The following is a 20,302-nucleotide window of genomic DNA, read 5'->3' on the forward strand; positions in this document are numbered from 1 at the left end:
TCCATAGCTACAGCTATGAACACCTTATGCCAGCAGCCCTCACAGAACAGCCACACAGGTACACCCCTGCTGGCAGCAAATCTCACCTGCCAATCAGCCGCCTCCCTGGAGAATCTGTTTATGGCTCCGTCAGGGCTGTCCTGGGAGTTCTCAGCTCCATCTTGCTCCAGGACTGGCAGCAGGTACTGAGAAGGAGGGTAGTATTCCAATCCTGACTCTATGTGAGAAGGGGCATAGGTTGGTCAGGAGCACCCTGCTGCTTGCTCCTGTGCCCTCACTCTCGTCCTCCCTCCGCCACTGAAGCCACCTTGCTGGCTCAGTTCACTCTCAAACTCCCAAGGCTGGGCCTCGCTGCTGTCTAGGTATTATTGTCCAACATCAGACCTGGAGACATAGGCTTATAAACTACTCAGAAACCAGGGTGGCCGGACAGTGGTGGCGTATGCCTTTAATCCCAGCACTCAGGAGGCAGAGGCAGGCGGATCTCTTTGTGTTCAAGACCAGCCTGGTCTACAAGAGCTAGTTCCAGACAGGCCCCAAAGTTACAGAGGAACCCTGTCTCTAAAAAGAAAAGAAACGAGGGTGACCGCTAGTTCTAAGCCTATTAGGGCTACAGAGCAAGTTCAAGGCCAGTGTGAGTTACTTAGTAAGACCCTGACTCAAAATGAAAACATACAAAGGGTTGGGATACACTGAGTGATAGAGCCCTTGCCTAGCCTGTGTGCGGGCCCTGGTTCAACCCCCTAGGGAGGGAAAAATATGATGTCAAATATTTGAGTTCTGTAGTCAGCATATGCAAATTTACTGCTTTATTTTTGTGTCTATTGTTTATATACGCATTAGAGAATCTTAAAACATTCTTGGGTATTGAGAGTCTCAGCAGGTAGCCCAGGCTGGCCTCAAGCTCACAATCTTCCTTCTGTTTCCCCAGGTGTTAAAATTCTATGAGTAAACTATTTACCCAGAAAAAATTTTTTTTCCTTTATTTTAGCAGCTAGAAGTGCTCCAGCAGAGCCTGAAGCAGATTTAAGGTGAACACACCCTTACAAGCCAAGGGCAGCGCAGGCTGGGATGCAGGACCCGCTAGGTACAAGCACACGCCCTGTGCCTGGCTTTCCTCCCTCTACTCCTGCAGAGACCCTTCCCGCTTGCCGTATGCAGAATTTGTTCTTTCAATGCTGTGTGCTTCCCACAGGTGAGTATGAAACCATTCACTCATTCTCCCACTGCTATGGGGACAGCGCTGCCGTGGGCGTCTGTGGACAACATGGCTGCTCTTTCTGTTGGGCGAACACCTAGTCAGGGAACTAACTGAGCTGGGGACCTGGATGTTCAGCTCGAACACATACTGACAACATACAATGAGGGAGAGAGATGGGGTCTTGCTACATAGCTCATTCTAACCTTGAACTCACTATGTAAACCAGGCTGGTCCAGGACTGACCCTGATCTCCAGGCATCAGCTTTCTGAGTCCTCATAACCCAGCTGTAATTTCTGAGCTATTTATCTATCTGGAGACGGCACCCGTACTACAGACCTGATTCTACTTCTGGAATGCTCGGATTACGGGTTCATGACTACATGCACATTATATGGTATTGGGGTCCAATTTAGGGCTTCACGTTTAAGAGGCCAGCACGTGACAGCTGAGTTACTTTCCCAGCTTCTGGGACCTTGAACTGGAGTTCAGCTTTTTTTTTCTTAAGACCCAGGACAGCAGGTCTGGGATCATTTGCATACTGATAAGATCACCTTTAATTCTCTTTGAACTGCATCTCACTGCACTGTGAATAATTCAGACAAGAGGCTTTCTCTGAGGACCCACAGGGGACAGGAACAATGTTGACAGGTGCTACAGCCGGAAGCTGCTCCCTTCTGGTATCCAGGCCACCAGGTTCTGCCTAGCCTGTCCTTCATCTAGTTACTTCTTACTTTACAAAACCCTGTCTCCATAGTACCTCGGGTTCCCCTCCCTTCCTCTAGGTCTCTTAGCATTTGCCTCCTCAGCTAGAAACACTGTCTCTTCTCCTGGCCCTAGCTCCCGGCTCCGGTGCCAGCCAAGTTGCTTCCTCAGACAGGCCTTCCCCAGCCCTAACCTAAGCCAGATGCCTGACCCTAGCCTTCCTGAGCTCAGCCTGGTGCTTCCATCTCTGTGCAATGCTTCATTGGACATGCTGCCCTCACTGGACGCTGACCGCTGACCAGGCAGTTTGTACCACCTGGTCTCAAGCCCGTGACAAGGGACGGTCATAGGGTGGGGGGAGAGCAGAGGTGGCTGCCTTTACCTTTGCAAAGGAACTGCTGCACGGCGGCAGTGCCAGCACCGCACACCTCTGGCGGGGGGTAGACCATGGACGTGGCATCGAGGCTCAGCGTCTGTGGACACAGGGAACCCCTTTACTGTGTATACCACGTCACCTCCAGCACAGTTGAAAGTCGCCTGGTTTTGCTGTCTCCCCTGCCTCCTAGGCTCACCACTAGTCATCACCGTGGTAGCTTGAGTGTGGACTCTGGGCCACGCTGCCCAGCATGGTAGCTGAGAGTCACATGTGGCCATTGCATTTCTTGAGTTGTGTGTGTATGCTTGGGTGTACATGTGTGTGTATGTGTATGTGTGTATGTGTGTGTGTGTGTGTGTGTGTGTGTGTGTGTAGGGACAGAGGATAAGCCTGAGTGTTGTTCATTAGAAACCACTCACTGGCCTGGAACCTGGTAAGATGGCTAGGTTAGCCAGCTAGCAAGGCCCAGGAACCGGCCATCTCTGCCTCCCAGGGCTGGGATTGCAGGTGCCTGGCTCTAGGACTGAGATCAGGTCCTTTGCGACCACTTTCCCCACTGAGTCATGGCCCAGACTGCATTGGAACCTGTGATCCTCCTGCCTCTGCCTCCCAAGTGCCAAGATTACAGATGCACAGCAACCTTAATTTCAGTTTTAATTAGTAAAGGCCACCTTGGCTATATGGATTCATGCCAGCTTGGGGCCCCCAGTGGCTGCACAGATGACAGCATTTCTATTACCTGCAGGGGGATTCTGTCTCTTGAGAGACACTTGGCCTTCAAGCCCAGCACAGCACAGCCTGCTGTGCACCCTAAACAGGTCACTTGGCTTAACTCCCTCAGTGTCACACAGGCGTGGTGTTCCTGATTTGACGGGATGTATGGTAGGTAACAGGGCACAGCATTTGAATGGAGCTGGCACACAATATGGCCTCGTTGACAATGCCTGAGCTCTCACCCTGAAAAAAGTCTGTCCAGGGGGCCAAGAGGTTCCCACGAGTTTTTTTAAAGGAGCAGCCGGGCAATGAGTCCCATCTGATCTTCTGCTGCAGTGTTGGGGCTCAGGCATGCTAGGCAAGTGCTCCCCCACTGAAGCACAGCCTCAGTCCCTCAGGGCTCCAGTATCTTAGGATAGAATCAGGGCCCAAGCAACTGTAAAGCACGTGACTTTTTACCTGGGAATTAATAAAGACTCAACAACACCATTCAGTTCTGTGGTGGCACCAGCTACATCCCAAACGCTCAAGAGATGTACACAGCCACCAAATTGGGGAACACAGATGTGCTGTGTCTGTCCAGCTGCCACCTTCCCAGAAACCCCTGCTCTGCAGTCTGGCTTGACTGAGGTTATTCACCAAGATCTGGGGAGTTCTGGGATGCCCAGACAAGCTGTCAACACTGCGACAGATAAGTCCCTATTCCAGACTCTGAGCTTTACATGTGAGGCCATAGGGTTGTTCCAGAGGATGTAATGTCCAATCCCATCTATGGCAGCTGTGTGCCCAGTTTCTTCATTGTCATAACAGGACAAGCCTCACTGGGGGTTTGGGAGTTGGCACATGCCCAGTCTCAGACAGTGCCAATGAGGGGCTGGGGAGGTGGTTCAGTTGGTAGAGCGAAGCCCTGGGTTTGATACCTGGCACCACACAAACTGAGTGTATTGGTGCACATCTGTAATCTCAGCAAGTGGAGGCAGGAGGATCAAAGAGTTCCATCCTCAGCTACAAAGTAAATTCAAGGTCAGCCTGGATTACACAAAACTTTATCTCAAAAAACATACAAAAGTGTCCGAGGAGCAGCAAGCCACCCTGTCAGGACCAAGAGCCCACAGTCCCTGAGTGGGCCACCTAGTGCTGGCGTCTGTGGTGGGTTTGCTGTGTCCCTGCTTTATATACTGAAGTCTTAATTCTGAAGACTCCAGAATTCACATTTAGAGCCAGGATGGCCCAATCTGACTGGTGTCCTTTGAGAAAGAGGAGATTTGACAGACATTCAGAGACAGAGCATGGGCCCAGGACGGACAGGCCACCTGCAGAGAGAAGCCTTAAAGGAACACACACACACACACACACACACACACACACACACACACCCGTCAACACTGGGATCTTAGATTCTCCTGCAGACTGCAAGGACACAGACTTCTCTGGTGTGTGTAGCTTCCTCATTCACCCCGAGGTGACTCACGAGGTCCCAGAACATTCTCACCCTACCCACCTGTGCTCTGACGAGATCCACTTTCCACACCGAGCCCAGGTCTCCACCTTGCCTCTGTTCCACGCCCAGCTTTCCTGTTCATCGCCTGTTCTCGCCCCTTCGTTCTGCTCTTCCACTGAATGCTCCCAAGTCCATGGCTATGTCCCAGCTCTCCCTCTTCTTCAAATCTGGCTCCAAGGCCATAGAGTGGGGACCCTTCTGGGTTCCCCCGTCCTCCTTCACTTGGACTTATGCCCTCCCACTGCCAGGGTGGCAGCAAGGTCACCATATGACAGTCACACGGCAGCCCTCGGTGACACCGGAGAGAGTGTCCCCTTACCTCTAGGGTCCGCACGTGAGCCAGCATCAGTGGCAGTCTCCTAACCTCGTTTTCACTGATGTCGAGGGTACGCAAGCTTCGCAGCTCCCCCAGGGTCTCAGGAAGCTCCTTCAGCTTGTTGTCTGCAGGGACCCAGGTGGCAAACTCAGTGCCCCAAAGTCTGCAGCTACCTCCTGACACCCAAGGGCGTGGGACGTGGGGCTGGCAGGCTCTGTCACTGCTACTCAGGACTCTGGCCTCCCCTCCCTGTGCCGCTTTTCCTCTGTAATAGAGCAGCTACTTCCCAGTCACATGACGAGCTGAGTCTCTCTGTGCCGAGAGGCTGGGGCAGCAAGGGTAAGATAAGAGCCTGGCCACAGAGAGGCAAGTCCTCTTTGGAGGCCGAGGACAGCACAGTGGTATCTTGGCTAGTCACTACCTCACTGCAGGGGAAGGAGTCCTGACAGGCCACAGCTCGGAGCCTTATTTTCCTCATGTTAGCCTGCCTCATGGACTCATCAGACCAGCCACATCCACGGGGCGGCATTACTCAGAGTGTCCCAAGCCACGCAGAGCCACTGCAGGACACCTCCTGTCCCGCCCGTTAGCCCGCTCTCTTCCCATTGCTCACTACGGTCTGCCTTTGCCCACTGCCTCTGGTTTGTGACCAGAGACAGACTGAGCTAGCCGGGGCTGGGGGTCACTATGGCTTTTGGCATCACCCTCTCACTCCGTGGCTCCTGGGGAGATCACCAGAGAGCTGGCCTGATCCTGAAGGTGTGGCCCCACCTTTCACGTTGAGGGTCTGGAGCTGAAGCAGGTTCCCAACAGAGCGCGGGAGATGCGTCAGTTGGTTCCTTTCCACATTCAGTACCTAAGGAAGGAAACAACGACATGAGAAGCCTACAGGGTAAGAGTGCAAGCTTAGCCTGCACCACCCAGGCACCGAACAGACCTGCCTGTATTTCCTCCTACAACCCTGAGAGGGAGGCACGGGCTGTTATGGTCCCATCTAAGGGATGAGAAAACTGAGATTTACAGAAGTTATGTGTTCAAGAGAGCCAAGCTAAGTTCTTGAACACACTCCTAATTGAGGCTTCACCATCTATATCAGCCGCAGAATGCCCAGGGATTGAATGAACCAATGCAGGGGCAGAAAGGCCGTCAGGGGCTCAGTGAGGCAGGGAGGGTTAGGATATGGTGATCCAGTGTTGAGCAATGGGGAGGCATAGCTCAGGCTAGTCCCAAATAAAGCACTCAGCCAGTGCAGGGACAGCTACCCACAAAGGACCAGGGAGCCAGAGAGTACAGAATTTGTCCTTTAAAAATAACATATAAGCCGGGCGGTGGTGGCACACGCCGTTAATCCCAGCACTCGGGAGGCAGAGGCAGGAGGATCTCTATGAGTTCGAGACCAGCCTGGTCTACAGAGCTAGTTCCAGGACAGGCTCCAAAGCCACAGAGAAACCCTGTCTCGAAAAACCAAAAAAAAAAAAAAAAAAAAAGGTGGTAAAAATAACATATAAAAAATATAAAAACTTATGCATCGCCAGGTGATAGTGGCATGCGCCTTTAATCCCAGCACAGGGGAGGCAGAAACAGGCGGATCTCTGTGAGTTCAAGGCCAGCCTGGTCTATAGAGCAAGTTCCAGGACAGCTAGGGCTATTACACAGAAAAACCTTGTTTCAGAAGACCAAAAAAACCAAAGGTGGGCTGGAGAGTTGGCTCAGAGGTTAAGGGCATTGCCTGCTCTTCCAAAGGTCCTGAGTTCAATTCCCAGCAACCACATGATGGCTCACAACCATCTGTAATGGGGTCTGGTGCCCTCTTCTGGCCTACAGGTATACACACAGACAGAATATTGTATACATAATAAATAAATAAATAAATAAATGGAAAAAAACCCAAACAAACAGAAAACCAAACTCAAGTACCACATGTATGCAAAACCTGCGGAGGCCAGAAGAGGGCATTGGGTCCCCTGAAACTGGAGTTACAGACAGCTGTGAGCTGCCATGTAGGTGCAGGGAACCTAACCCGGGTACTTTTCAACAGCAGATCTACAGTCTCTGGAATCTGTCTTTAAGATGGAAACCCCCTAGGTGTTTGTTTTTTGGGGAGGAGCAGTTAAAGCTGTGAAGACATGAACTACCATGAAGTACATGCCAAGTCCTGGTGGAGAGCCCCTCACAGCCAGGCTGCAATGGGAAGGGCAGCGCCGGTGCCCAGTGCAGTGCATCAGAACGTCCCAGCGTTACAGAAGCCCGCATCCTCCAGCCTTACCTGTAGGGCTGTCAGCTGCCCTATGTCATCAGGAAGGGCTGTCAGCTGGTTGTCATGGAGATCCAGAACCTACAGAACAAACAGGTCTGTCAGGCCCCAGAAATGCAGAATCCAGAGCAGCTGAAGATGACGAGGCCTCCTCATACCCCGGTAACAACATGGCAGGAACATGTTGTAACAACCTGTAGCAGGACTCTAACAGAGTCTTTGTATCTAGGGGAAACGCCAGAACGAGAGTTGTTTTCTGGAAGCACTTGGGCCTGAAGGAATCCCAGAACGAGAGTTGTTTTCTGGAAGCACTTGGGCCTGAAGGAATCATGTGGAAGACAGTGACTGCTGTTAGAGTTGTTTCTCTGAAGGACCTTCAGGCCTGTGCAACTTTAGTCACATGATGGCCCCAGCACACCTGAATGTCTTGCATTACTGAGTTCTGCAAACAGTGCGTGGTGCTCCTTCCAGAAGTGTAGATTAGGTCCGGGTTTGGTATAAGGAACTTGTTTTACCCTAAGAAACAACTTTTATGTGACCGTCACTAAATCATCTTCAGTGTCCTCCCTGCTGCCTGCAAGGCCTTATTTAATACCGCAGTGACCCTCTCTCTTCGATCTTACAAAGGACTCAGACACCCACAACAAACCTTCCTCCTGCCCGCCGTTCATTCAGCATCCTGCCTCATAATCTTTTTCACTTTTTTTCTTTTTGAGCTGGTGTTTCTCTACATAGTCCTGGCTGTCTGGGAATTCACTCAGTGGACCAGTCTGGCCTACAGAGATCCACCTGCCTCTGCCTCCCTAGTGCTGGGATTAAAGGTGTGCACCACCATGCCCCCCACCTTTTCCTGAGACAAGGCTAGACTTGAACTTACAGAGCTCGGCCTGCTCTGCCGCGACGAAGGCGTGTGCCAGCACACCCAGCTCCATCAGCGCTCCAGCTCATAGTCTTGTTTTCCTTTCAGGGTCTAGAGGCAGGCTCCTACAGTGCAGCCCAGGCCAGCCAATTCTTTTGTCTCAACCTCTTTGCCAGTGCTCAGGACTGCAGACATGTGCAGCTATACCATGTCTGATATATGTGTTCTCTTTTTACGGAATACAGAAGTTACACATGGGCTGGGGTGTGACTCAGTGGCAGGGCACGTCATCAGTATGTGTGAGGGCCTGGGCATGTTGATCACACACACATACACGCACGCACACGCACACACACACTAAAATAAAAATTAGCACAAAGAAGACAACAGAAAAGCATGGAGTGAGGGTGGAGAAGGCTCAGTAGTTAAGAGCTCCTCTTGCAGGGGACCCAAGTTTGGTTCCCAGCATCCACACTGAACAGCTCACAAGAGCCTACAACTCCAGCTCCTGATGCCATCTTCCGACTTGCTTAGACACTGCATGCTTGTGGTGCACTATCTATCTATCTATCTATCTATCTATCTATCTATCTATCTATCATCTACCTACCTACCTATCATCTATCATCTATCTATTATCTATCTACTATCATCTATCTATCTATCTATCTATCTATCTATCTATCTATCTATCTATCGGCAAACGATGATAAACATAAGGTAAAAACGAGTAAATCTCTTAGAAGCACCAAGCAGTATGTGTGGGGGCATACATTTTTAACTCCAGGACCCAGGCAATAGAGGGACTCTGAGTCTGAGGCAAGCCTGGACTGCACAGCCAGCTGGGACTGCATAGTGAAACCAGATCCTAAAACACAATCACCGTGGAACAGAGCCACTCCAAGCCCACCTGCTGGAGCTAATGAGGGAACGCTGGGACAGAGCAGGATGTTAGTCTTCACTCTTAGTGTGGGATCCACCCTTACACGTTCACCTCCACATAGAACAACCCCGGGCGGACACTGTAACCATATCCTGGAGGGGCCCACAGAAGGGTCCACAGTCAGGAGGGGGTCCGCCCAGGCGACTGATGTATCAAAAGCAATGCCCTCTCTGGACGCCCCTCCTGCTCCCTCGCTAGGGCCATCATGTCCTCCTTTCTGCTGACTTGGCTTGAGTTTAGGAGCAGATGGAGTGGAAGCCTCGGAGGGCAGGTGCTGGGGCTGGGTTCTCTTTACCAATGACACCCAGGAGTGCTTAGAAACCATACTGTTCAGACACCAAGGTGACCATTCTGTGAGGACTTTTCGGCATATTTTAACAGAGAAGACCCAAGGAGGGTGTGGAGGCTCAGCTGCCACCTGGAGCACTAGAGTCTCCAGTGCCTAGAGAGGGCCCAGTACCTTGATGGTGGCAAGGCTCAAGAGGCTGCAGGATTTGGGAAGCAGGGATGTGAGATGGTTCGTATGCACGATCAACACCTGAGAGGAGAGGAGAGAAATGTCGGGTCCCAGGAGAGCAGCACGCAGGGAAGGCCAAGGGTGAGGTCAGCGGTTTGGCCCCAGCACTAGGCTGCCATGCTGTGCCCCATGCATCTTTGCTCAACCAGACCACAAGGAGGAGCTGTTAGAGTCATGGGCTCTTTTGAACTGGACTCCAGATACCAGGGGGAAAGAGTTTGGGGGTCTAATTCTATCTTATATCCTTAGAAGGGATCAGCTATCCTGCTTAGCCTTTCCTGGTTCTAACGTTTCCTAGAAAACAGAGCACTAAGTGCCTTTCTCCAAGGGCTGCTATGGCAATAAACAAGCCGCGTGGTAAAAGCGGTTAGCCTGGGTTATCATGGGGTCCACTACTCAGACTGTGCCAACCATGGCTATTCTTGTTAGACATTGACTCCAGCTTTGGTATCTCAGAAGAATTTCACTACACTATTGGCAGGAACATGTTTCACCATTCCGGGTCCAGCTCTGACGGTGTGTACGTATCCACCTGTATGCAAAGCCTGGCATGATCTTCTAGAAAGGCTTTCACCCCCTTCTAACTCTGAGGAGGGCAAGAATGCACCGAGTGTCCTCTCTGTGAAATACTGGGGGAGTTAGTAACCGCGCTGTGTGACTGGCAGACTCCCCTCTCTATCACTCACACAACACCATGAGACAGCTAGCTATAAATGTCTTCTTCCTTCCACAGATGGAGAAATTGGGATGTGGGCTGGAGATTGCTTTGCAGTTAAGAGCACCTAGGTTTGATTCCCAGGATCTACAGGTAGCTCACAACCGTCTATAACTCCAGTTCCAGCTGGGCTTCTGGCCTCCCCAGGCAGCGCACATGCATGTGATACAAATAGACATCCAGGCAAAATACATATGCACATAAAATGCTAAAAGTTAATAAAAGAAACAGAGGTGTGAGCGTGTAAGGAAGTTATCTAAGTCAGGAGGCTATGAAAGTCAGAGCCAGGAGCATCTCAGAGTGGTCCAATCCCAGAGCCTGCTCTAATCGTGACAATCTCTACTGCGGGCCAAAAGGGCAAGGGCCAGAGAGCAGGAAGGAGGCTGTGTGAGGACAGTGGCTTCTCTACGTCCATGTAGTTTCCCCCAAGCAGACACTCAGCAAGTGGTTTTCTGAACGACTCTGCTTACCTTTTTCTGCAGAACTTTGCATGTTGCAAAAGCCCCAAATGGAATCTAAGACAAGATAAAGAAGGGTCAGAGCCTCCTCACCTGCCAGCTGCCTCAACTGCTCTCTCAGTGGCACCGGTGGGAGGGGACAGCTGGGGAAGAATGGAGGAGCTGGCAATCAGCTAGCAGGAGATTGCTCAGCCCACCCTAGCCTACCTACTCTGTGGTATCAGGAACTGTTGGAGGTAGAATCCTCTCTCCTGCACCCCAGGAATCTGCAGTGTATTTTCCTTTCTTCCCATAGTACTAGGATTGAACCTAGGGCATCCTGCATGCTTGACAAACTCTACCAATGAGTTTCATCCCCAGATTTCCCTTCCTGCCTTTCTCCAGCATTTTACTATGTAGCCCAGGCTGACTTCAGACTCAGCATCCTTGCTACCTTTACCTCCTGAATGGAATGCTGGGAGTAAAGGTGCGCTCTGTTACACCTGGCTCATTTTTGAACTAGGCCCTGACTTTTGGAGACTACCTTGAGGCCAAAAGATGATCTCAATTCTTCTGGACAAGAATGCAATATAATGAACACCTCTTACTTCGTGTGTCTGACTGTGTCTGAGTGCACACATTCTAGGCAAGCAGGAGATTGACGCTGAGTGTCTTACTCCCCGCCTCTCACTGAACTTAAAGCTCACTGATTCAGCCAGGATGGTTGGGTAGCAAGCTCCGGGGAACACAAGTCGTGTTTCATTGGTGGAGCTACCTGCCCGTCTTCACTCTTGCCATTTTGAAAGTCTCAGTCTAGCATTGCTTTCCTCAAGGACAGAGGACAGATTAAATTCACAGCTCTGACACACCCTTACTTTACCTCAGAGAGCTCACATTTCGAGATGTCAAGAATGTCATCTGCCCCAGCTTCTTTTGCCTAAGGAAAAAAGGCATTTTTAAGTTAAATTTTTTTTTTTTTGAGACAAGGTCTCAAGCAGCTTCAAACTCATCAAAGCGGGCCTCCAACTCCTGATCCTCCTGTTTGCGCCCTGCAAGAATTAGTTCTCTGCATAGGTTCAAGAGTTTTAAAAAGTTTTCACGTCTCCTGGGTGTGGTGGTGCACGTCTTTAATTCCAGCACTCAGAAGGCAGAGGTAGGTAGATCTCTGAGTTAGAGGCCAGTCTGGTCTACAGAGAGAAACTCTGTCTCAACTCCTCACCCCCCCAACCCCACAGAAAGAATCTTCAAATCCTGTATGTTTATGAAAGTTCTGTTGAATCTGTGATCATTTCATATTCATGGTGTTTAGCTTCTCCTAAAATTAATGGTAACTTGGTTTGGCTTTGTTTCGTGCCTCGGAAGGTTTTTTTTTAATTTTTATTTTATTATTTTTATTTTTTTAGAAAACAAAACACTTTTTAGGACTGGAAAATGGCTCAGAAGTTAAGAGCACCTGCTATTCATCCAGAGGTCCTGAGTTCAATTCCCAGCAACCACATGGTGGTTCACAACCATCAATAAGGAGATCAGTTGCCCTGTTCTGGTGTGCAGTCAAACACACAGACAGAAAGAACACTGTATGCAAATAAATAAAATCTAAAAAAAGACCCCATTTTTTAATGATTTATTTATTCTTATTTTATGTGCATTGGTGTTTTGTTTACATGTTATGTTTGTATGAAGGTGTCAGATCCCCTGGAACTGGAGTTAGACAGTTGCCATGGGATGGCTAGCATTGAATCTGTGGCAATCTTCTTGCCTGAGACTCCCAAGTGCTGGAATTTCAGGTATGAGCCACACCCAGTTCCCCAAATCAAAACACACAAACAACAACAAAAAAAGCACTCTGGCAAACAAACTTGAGGGATGGAGAAAGTAGGAAAGAAACACAGGTATAAGGCACTGGGTGGGACACAGCCACAGCCTGCTTTTACTGGTCTGTTTGGCAGGTGGCCCAGTCTGAGGTCCAGCAGGGAAAAAAAGCCAACACACACTCAGCCTGTGAGGAAGGGCACTCCCAGGGGAGGGAAGGCAGAGGAAAGGAGAAAGTACTCCTAGAGACATGGAGGCCTAGGAGGGAGAGAAAATACACCTGCCTTACCAGACACATCTGGTACTCCAGGCGCTTCCGAGCCTCCTCACTGGGTTTCCGCTTTCGAAAGAAGAGGGGCATCCTCCTGTGTGAGTTCTGGACACTGGAGTACAAGACAGAAGTCAGCACCTGGGAACCTGCACTGGACCTGACACTGCAGGTGGGCAGCTGGGAGCTGCAGCTGGCCTGTGCACCTGTATCTGACACTACAGACAGGCAGCTCAGAGATGCAGCTGGCCTGTGCACCTGTGTCTGACACTGCAGGCGGGCAGCTGGGAGATGCAGCTGGCCAGTGCACACTGTACCTAACACTGCAGGTGGGCAGCTCGGAGATGCAGCTGGCCAGAGTTCCCTGCCAATAGGCTATCTGCCTCATTCAGTCGGTCCCTGAGCCCACAAAGCAGCGCTCAACATTTTGTTCTTTGCTGACAAAGCAATAAACACAGAATATGGTGGAAAGAACATAAACGCAGGCCAGGTGCCCTGGGTTTGGGCCCACCTGCCACTGACCCTCTGGGAGGCATTGGCATCACCCTCTAGTACGGAGCTATTTTCCCACCTTAGGGAGATTCCCCCAAATTCCTTCCAGGGATGTTCTCTGAGGACTCTTGCCAGACTCAGCGGAGGAAGCTGTCGAGAGTGGCACCAGCCAGACTAAACTGGAAGTAGCCACGACTTGGGGGGAAACTCAACTGTGTCAAGATTAAAGAGAGTTATGAATCTCAGGAACCTTCCCACCCTTGAAGCTATTAGCCATTTGATCCTCACTCCAGCCTTGTGTCCACTGATCTGGCTACACAACCTGGGTTACAGAAGAACCAGTCTGCGGTGCTTGTCCTTCAAGCCCTGACCCTGTGCAGTTTGCACAGCTCCCTGGATTTCACAGTTCAGCAAAGTTAACCTGAACTCAGAAGCTGGGTGCTCATAGCTGGCCCAGAATCTAGAACTTCCACTGCTGTGTAAGGGCCAGAGACAGGAAGGAAGCAATCACTGAGAGGAAGCGTGTAGCTAACAAAAGCATAGGCTTCGACATCCAAGACATCAGCTCTGTCGCTTTGGATCAAAGCCTATTTCCTCAGACATAAGATGGAGCAATGTTGCCACTGTTGGGTTCAGTGGGCTCAGTCATTTCATGTATGTCAGGGCCATGTCATAGACTCTGACAGAGTGCACCACACACATGACAGATTCAGGGACTATCACAGGGGCCAGGGAGAAAAGGCTAGAGGAGTCTTGCAGTTGAAGACACATCCCTGGTCCTTAGAGATTTCAGGTCTCCATTCCTGGATGTGTGTGGGCTGTCAGGGAGGTTGTCAGGCCTGCAAAGCCAGCTCCTTCCTCACTCACCTGCTGGCACTCCTGAAGAACGATGTAAAAGAGCCCTCCTCCATCCCTTACCCATGACTTCCCTTCTGCTCGCTAATGGTTAGCCCTCCCTCATCCCTTTCCTCCACGTCCAGATTTCCAAATCCTCCCCAAAATACACACCAAGTCCTCTTCCCTAGTCATTCCCAGCAAGGGTTCTTTCAAATCTGGTTTGAACCTCCCTTACGGTGTAGCTTGGTCGGGAGAACCACACCCATCCTCCCCTGGCGGAGCTGGCCAGTGGCTGACCTGGCTTTGTGGACGGAAAGGTCCTTTGCCGATGTTCCGATGTTGGGGTGGACCTCAAGGTAGGCTAATCACTCTGAAGGCTTGGTCATAGATGCAGACACAGGCACCAGTAAGGCGACCTGCAGTCGGGTCTTTTTCAAACATAGGAAGTTGGGACAGAAACTCTGAATCTCATAAAGTCATGCAGCTCAGGATGACAGTGTCAGGACTCTAGAAACCAAAGAATCGCAGAATTAAGAATCGTGGTTTAGACCCGAATAGTCTGCTCGTATAACTAACATGCACACACTACAAATGGGTAAGAAGGCTACTAGGATAGCATTGGTACTGGGGTCCCGCAAGTCAGATGCGGATTCCTCAGGGGAGGGGCGGCGCCCTGGGACTCCAGAGTCATCCTCATGATAAGGGAACGTGGAATACATCAGGAAGCAGGGTCTCTGGGGCAGCCCTTCTACTCTGACAGTTCCCGGGGAAGGTGCTGGAACATCCACCCCTTCCGAATTCCCTAGCTCACCCATGAATACGGCTGGCTCTCCAGTCCTCTGCCGCAAACGCCTGCCCACAATAAACAGGGCGGCGAGGGCGTCACCCCGACGCGGGGCGGAGCCAGCGGTTATCGCGAGAGCCGAGCTTTTGTGCCTATATCCGGCGCGGACGGGGTGACAACCTTCCTTTCGGTTTTCGGCTCGGAGGAGGCAACGGTGCAACTTTCTTCGGTCGTCCCGAATCCGGGTTCATCCGACACCAGCCGCCTCCACCATGCCGCCCAAGTTCGACCCCAACGAGATCAAAGTCGGTGCGTGTCTTCGCCGCGCCCGGGCTGCGGGTGGCGCTTTCCCCGCCGCGTGCTTGCTGTCCCGGGGCTGCGGGGCTGCCTCCCTTGGGCCTCGGCTTCCTCGTGTGTAGACGGGGAGGGAGCACCGCCGCTCTCGCAGCCTGTGCGCCTTGGGTAAGGTCTGGCCCCGGGATGGCTGCGGCCCGACGGCAGGGCGGCCCCCGGCCCGGCGCGTTCGGCGGAAGGTCTGATTGTGCTTTTTCTCAGTGTACCTGAGGTGCACCGGAGGTGAGGTCGGCGCCACATCCGCCTTGGCCCCTAAGATCGGCCCCCTGGGTCTGGTAAGTCGTCGCTGCCAACAGCTTTGCTTTTTTTTTTTCTTTAAAGATTTATTTATTATGTATACAACTTTCTGCCTCCCTGTATGCCCACACGGCAGAGGAGGGCTCCAGATCTCATTACAGATGGTTGTGAGCCACCATGTGGTTGCGGGAATTGAACTCCGGACTTCTGGAAGAGAGGCTTAACCTCTGAGCCATCTCTCCAGCCCTAACAGCTGTGCTTCTAACATGAGGGCAGACTGCATTTTTCCTGTGTGAGCTTGTTGGCCTTCTACCTTGTGGGTGCTGGGGCTCGAACCCGGGTCCGCTTCAGCCCCGTTTTGATTGTAAAAACTTTTGAAGGAAAGCTGAAATAACATGGGTGTATAGCTCGTGCCACGGCACAGTTGCGGCAGTCTTTGGCGGGAAAGAGGCTGAGGCGTTACCATGTGCTTGGTGACTTTGTTCCTAGAAGGAACAGTGGAGTCGGTGAGTGGCTGATTAAAACCTGCCTGCCCGTGAGATTTTAAGGGAGCACCCTCCGTGGGTAACCAACCCATGGGAGCCAAGCGTTAAAGCTCTGCAGGTGACCGTGTCACAGCTATTTTCATCAGCTCTTCGGGCACAGTTGGAGTTATGAGGGCTCGAGTGCTGGCAAGCGTGAGTTTAAAGGCTAAGCCTTCAACTTAATGTTCTTTTTACAGTCTCCGAAAAAAGTTGGTGATGATATTGCCAAGGCAACCGGTGACTGGAAAGGCCTGAGGATTACAGTGAAACTGACCATCCAGAACAGACAGGCCCAGGTATTTACATTGCTTGGTGTGGGGGAAGGCTGAGATGGTAACCTTGGAAAGTCATGGGATCTCACTGTTCTGGTGAATCAATCTTCGCCGGAAGGCTTCTGGGAAGGTGGTAGGTGCCAGGGTGTAGGATTCCATGTGGGGCCTAGGAATTAGGATTAAACTCAAGTGGTCAGGCTGGGTAGGAAGTGCTGTTACCACTGAGCTATCTCCCAGGCCCGTTTGACATACTTCAGTGGCAGTAGGGTTCTTGCACTGTGTTCATAAGGGATTTCTCTTGTAGATTGAGGTGGTGCCCTCTGCCTCTGCCCTGATCATCAAAGCCCTCAAGGAGCCACCAAGAGACAGGAAGAAGCAGAAGAACAGTGAGTGAATTGCACTTTTCTGGTTTCTCCTCCAGTGTTTGCTGCTTTTTTGCTTTAAAACAATTTGCTCTGACTCCTGGGTGCAGGAGTGTAGAGTAACGCCCTTGGGTTGGTTGACACTGCTTTTTTGCTGTACCTGAGGTTGTGTTGGGCTGTTGGGGAACTTGATTCTGTCTCAGCCACCCGCCACTGCACCTGACCAGTACTGTTGGCTGGTGCAATCCAGTGGTGAGCTGATAGTAAGCCCCAGCTTTAGGAAACAGGGTTGTTCTCCATGTGGATGACTCTGTGCCGAAAGCATGGGGACAGCTAGACAGAAAACGAAATGATCTTGTTGCAGAAGATGGCACATACGCTTTTAAATAGCAAAACGACCCTTGTGCTTTTTTTCCCCACAGTTAAACACAGCGGAAATATCACTTTCGACGAGATCGTCAACATTGCCCGGCAGATGCGACACAGGTCTTTAGCCAGAGAACTTTCTGGTAAGTTAATTACACGGACTTTTCTGTGTATTCCTGGCTGCTCTGGAACTAGTTCTGTAAACCAGACTGGCTTCCCAAGTGCTGGATTTAAGGTGTGCACTGTCACCACCCGGTGGGATGCATTAAGCCATCGTTTTTCCCTTTGTCCCTCAAATAGTTGCAAGGGACTGAGGCTTCTCCTTTTAATATAGGAACTATTAAAGAGATCCTGGGTACTGCACAGTCTGTGGGCTGCAATGTGGATGGGCGCCACCCTCATGACATCATTGATGACATCAACAGTGGTGCTGTGGAATGTCCAGCTGTAAGTGACATTGCATTTTCCTCTGTTCTGTTAGCATGGGGGGTAGCTGGGCTTTTTGTTGCCTCTGTCTTATAGAGGTCTTAAAGGGTGAAAATTCTTTGTGGAAATACGTTCACCATTGTGACTGATAATTTCTCTCCATTTTCCAGAGCTAAGAAGCAACAAGAGAAAATATTTCAATAAAAGACCATCTGATAACCAGTGAGCTTGACTGTTTTTTGGGTGGGGGAGTAATTTTATCTTTTGGGATGTTCATTGTGGCCGTGGTAGTAGAATCTATGGAGCACAGCGTATAGCCAGGAATGGAGGGTGCTTTTTTTCTTTTAATCTATGATGTGGTTGGGCTGCCATGAAGAATCTTGCTCTATTATTGAGGCAGAACAAAAACTGTTGTTTGCTCTGGATCTTATGTACAGAGCAGTGCACTTTAAAACCTTGAGCCTTTCGTGGGCTCTAAATCACTTGGTTACAAAGCTGGCGTGTTTTTCACATGCATAGGCATCTGAATAATATATAATAATATATAATATATATTATGTAACACATATATATTATATAATATACCTGGGCCCACATCAGTTGACCGTGACAACATGTAAGGGAAAAATATGCTATGTGAGCATAAGGGTGACTATAGTTTTCCTGTTTCATGAGTTTTTTTCAATCAATACAAATCGTGTTTGAGGAAGATAAAAACCCAGTGCAACTTTCTAGAAAATGCTGCACAGGTGATGGCGCATGCATTTTTGCAGTTGACCTTCATTTGGTTTCAAGCACTAGTGGTTTACAACCAACCCAAACTCTGCCAAGCATGCTCACTGTACACATAACATGCTGGCACAAACCAAAGACCCACCCAGCTGCCCCAGGGAATGTCAGGGAGGTGCTGGAAGAGAAACCTATGAAGCCTGTCTGCTTCCTGTGGAGCCACCTATGTTCATGAAGGGGGAGGCTCAGGTGGCGTGGTTGCTGGGTGCTTGGTCAGTTTTTTGCCATCCTCTAATCTCAGACAAATAGACTACTGAGGGACCAGGGTTCTATTCCTAATACCCATATGGCAGCTCTCAACTGTAGTCCAGTAGTTTTGGCAAAGATACAGGCAAGTAAAATGCCAAAAACAATTTAAAGTTAATAGTTATGCCCCTTGCCTGGTGGTGATGGTGGCACAGGCCTTTAATCCCAGCACTCTGGAGACAGTGGATTGCTTGAGTTTGAGGCCAGCTTGGTTCTACAGAGTTCAAGGACAGCCAAACCTGTTAATACAGAAGCTTTGCCTTTTGAAAAGCTAAAAATATAAGCTCCCAGTGTCCAACCTAGTCATAACCTAGGTTCAGTGGAAGGGGGATGGATGATCTTCAAAAGGTCTAAGGTGTTGCCTTTTCAAGACAGTAGTTCTGGAACTCGACCTGGTTGAGTCACAACTTCTCAGCTGGTCTTTAGGATTCTATGGGTAAGCCAGTTGATAGTACAATGCCTTCTGTGTAGTTAGGGGGGGTTTTAGTCTCTGGAGAAAGTGACTGAAAAAAGTACATTGCTAGTGGGTGACTGTCTAACATAACCTCTGTTATATATATATCACAGTGGATGACTATCACCTGAGTGGGGCATGTGGCAGACAGAACAAGCTGCCTACTGGCACAGGCTATAATTTTGGCTATTTTGGACACTGAAGAATATCTTACATATGAGGCCACTGTGAGCAATGCGGAGAAATTAAATTAAAAGTGGGTAGAGGTGGCTTGGCAGAGCACTGGCTGTTCTGTCAGAGGACCTGGATTCCATTCCCAGCAGACATGACTTCAATATTGCTGATGCCCTCTTGGCATCTGAGGGCATGTACGTACTTGGACCTACATATGATGCGCATAAATGCAGGGTTAACTAAGAATTTTAAGTCTTGCAGAGGGCCTGAGTTGGTTTCTTAACACCCGTAGTGACTAAAACACCTGTAATTTCAGTCCTTGACACCTGTGTGGGTACCTGCACACATGCTACATTCATTCACAAAATTTTTTAAGAGGATGGGGTTCTAGGTTAATTCAAGTACTAAAAAATAACCAAATGCACGGGCTGGAAATATCTACAGTGATGTGACACTAACCTCAGACTTCTGACTAAAGACTGAAGGCTGTACCCCTTAAGACAAGCACTTGAGGATGTCCGCTTCTGTTTTGGCTGCTACGAGGCCGAACCTGCCCTCGAGAAGTGTCCCGTGTTCCAAGCATCCCTAGCTGCCTCCCCCGGGCGGAAGGCTAAGTCGCGCTCAGACCGCTCGTGGAAACTTTGTTCTGGTTTGGGCCACTGCGCACCCCAGTGGGCAAACTGAACTGCACAGCTCTCTGTCCCGCACAGAGGGCGCACCTGACGCCATCGCCTGCGAGCACCTCCCCAGACGAACGGCCTCACCCCGAGTCAGGCGGGCGCGCAGGAAGGACGTCACTTCCGGCCACGCGCAGTCCGCACCCTGGAGCCCGCTTCCAGCAAGTCTCGGTGCGTCTGTTCCTCTGCAGTCTTCCCGGCCGCCGGGACTGTGGCCGTTTTTGCCTCGCTTGAGTGTGTTTCACAGAGAAGCTCCGGCACGCCCGTGCTTGCTTCCGGAGTCCATCCGGAGAACTCCGCATCTTCCAGGTGCGCCAGGATCCGGATGCGGAACCTGGGACCGGGAGCGACCGGGCCGCCAGGGATGCCGGGAAGGGTGCTTGTGCTGTCAGTGGGCACCGAGGATAAAGGCTGCTTCAGTGGACTTCTCCAGAGAACCGATGCCATTTCTTCTCAAGCAAGTGTTTGGTGGAGCCTGGTCCGGGTGGCTTAGGAAGGAAGAACTACCATTTTGAGAGCAGCTTGGACTCGCCGTTCTGCTGACCTGCCATGCTCAGCCGGCAGGATGAGCTCGGGAGCCCAGGGCGACATCGTTTTTTCTGCTTGGGATCGAGGCAGTCCAAAGAGTATCACACCTCTGCTAGTGTTGACCTTGTTCATGGCTCCAAGTCCTAGTAGCAGCTAACTCCTGT

At 50.6% G+C, this 20,302-nt stretch overlaps 2 protein-coding genes and 1 non-coding gene across 4 annotated transcripts in view; 2 read left to right on the forward strand and 1 right to left on the reverse strand.

Moving 5' to 3' along the window:
• Positions 1–14,919, reverse strand: part of Lrsam1 (leucine rich repeat and sterile alpha motif containing 1) — a 35,312-nt gene extending 20,393 nt beyond the window's left edge. For both annotated transcript variants that reach the window (XM_050154964.1, XM_050154963.1), the window contains exons 1-11: positions 14,757–14,919; positions 14,243–14,452; positions 12,638–12,731; positions 11,417–11,473; positions 10,570–10,614; positions 9,328–9,405; positions 7,078–7,146; positions 5,583–5,667; positions 4,815–4,936; positions 2,287–2,377; positions 87–217 (exon numbers count right to left, since the gene is read on the reverse strand). In XM_050154964.1, the coding sequence (XP_050010921.1) occupies positions 87–217; positions 2,287–2,377; positions 4,815–4,936; positions 5,583–5,667; positions 7,078–7,146; positions 9,328–9,405; positions 10,570–10,614; positions 11,417–11,473; positions 12,638–12,709 (750 nt within the window). In that variant the 5' untranslated portion in view covers positions 12,710–12,731; positions 14,243–14,452; positions 14,757–14,919. The remainder of the gene's footprint in view (positions 1–86; positions 218–2,286; positions 2,378–4,814; positions 4,937–5,582; positions 5,668–7,077; positions 7,147–9,327; positions 9,406–10,569; positions 10,615–11,416; positions 11,474–12,637; positions 12,732–14,242; positions 14,453–14,756) is intronic.
• On the forward strand, positions 14,912–17,556 carry Rpl12 (ribosomal protein L12). Its single transcript, XM_050154965.1, has 7 exons — positions 14,912–15,038; positions 15,285–15,358; positions 16,042–16,140; positions 16,421–16,502; positions 16,901–16,987; positions 17,179–17,291; positions 17,441–17,556. The coding sequence occupies exons 1-7, from the start codon at positions 15,002–15,004 to the stop codon at positions 17,444–17,446; spliced, it is 498 nt and encodes a 165-aa protein (XP_050010922.1). The 5' UTR covers positions 14,912–15,001; the 3' UTR covers positions 17,447–17,556.
• LOC126509492 (small nucleolar RNA SNORA65) lies at positions 16,685–16,813 on the forward strand. The gene has a single exon (XR_007594167.1). It is a non-coding gene; the product is annotated as a small nucleolar RNA SNORA65 (small nucleolar RNA).
• Positions 17,557–20,302: the final 2,746 nt, after the last annotated feature.

Source organism: Alexandromys fortis, unplaced genomic scaffold (assembly GCF_014885135.2).
Source record: "Alexandromys fortis isolate MF-2015 unplaced genomic scaffold, M_Fortis_MF-2015_v1.1 scaffold_72, whole genome shotgun sequence".
NCBI classification, from domain to species: domain Eukaryota; kingdom Metazoa; phylum Chordata; class Mammalia; order Rodentia; family Cricetidae; genus Alexandromys; species Alexandromys fortis.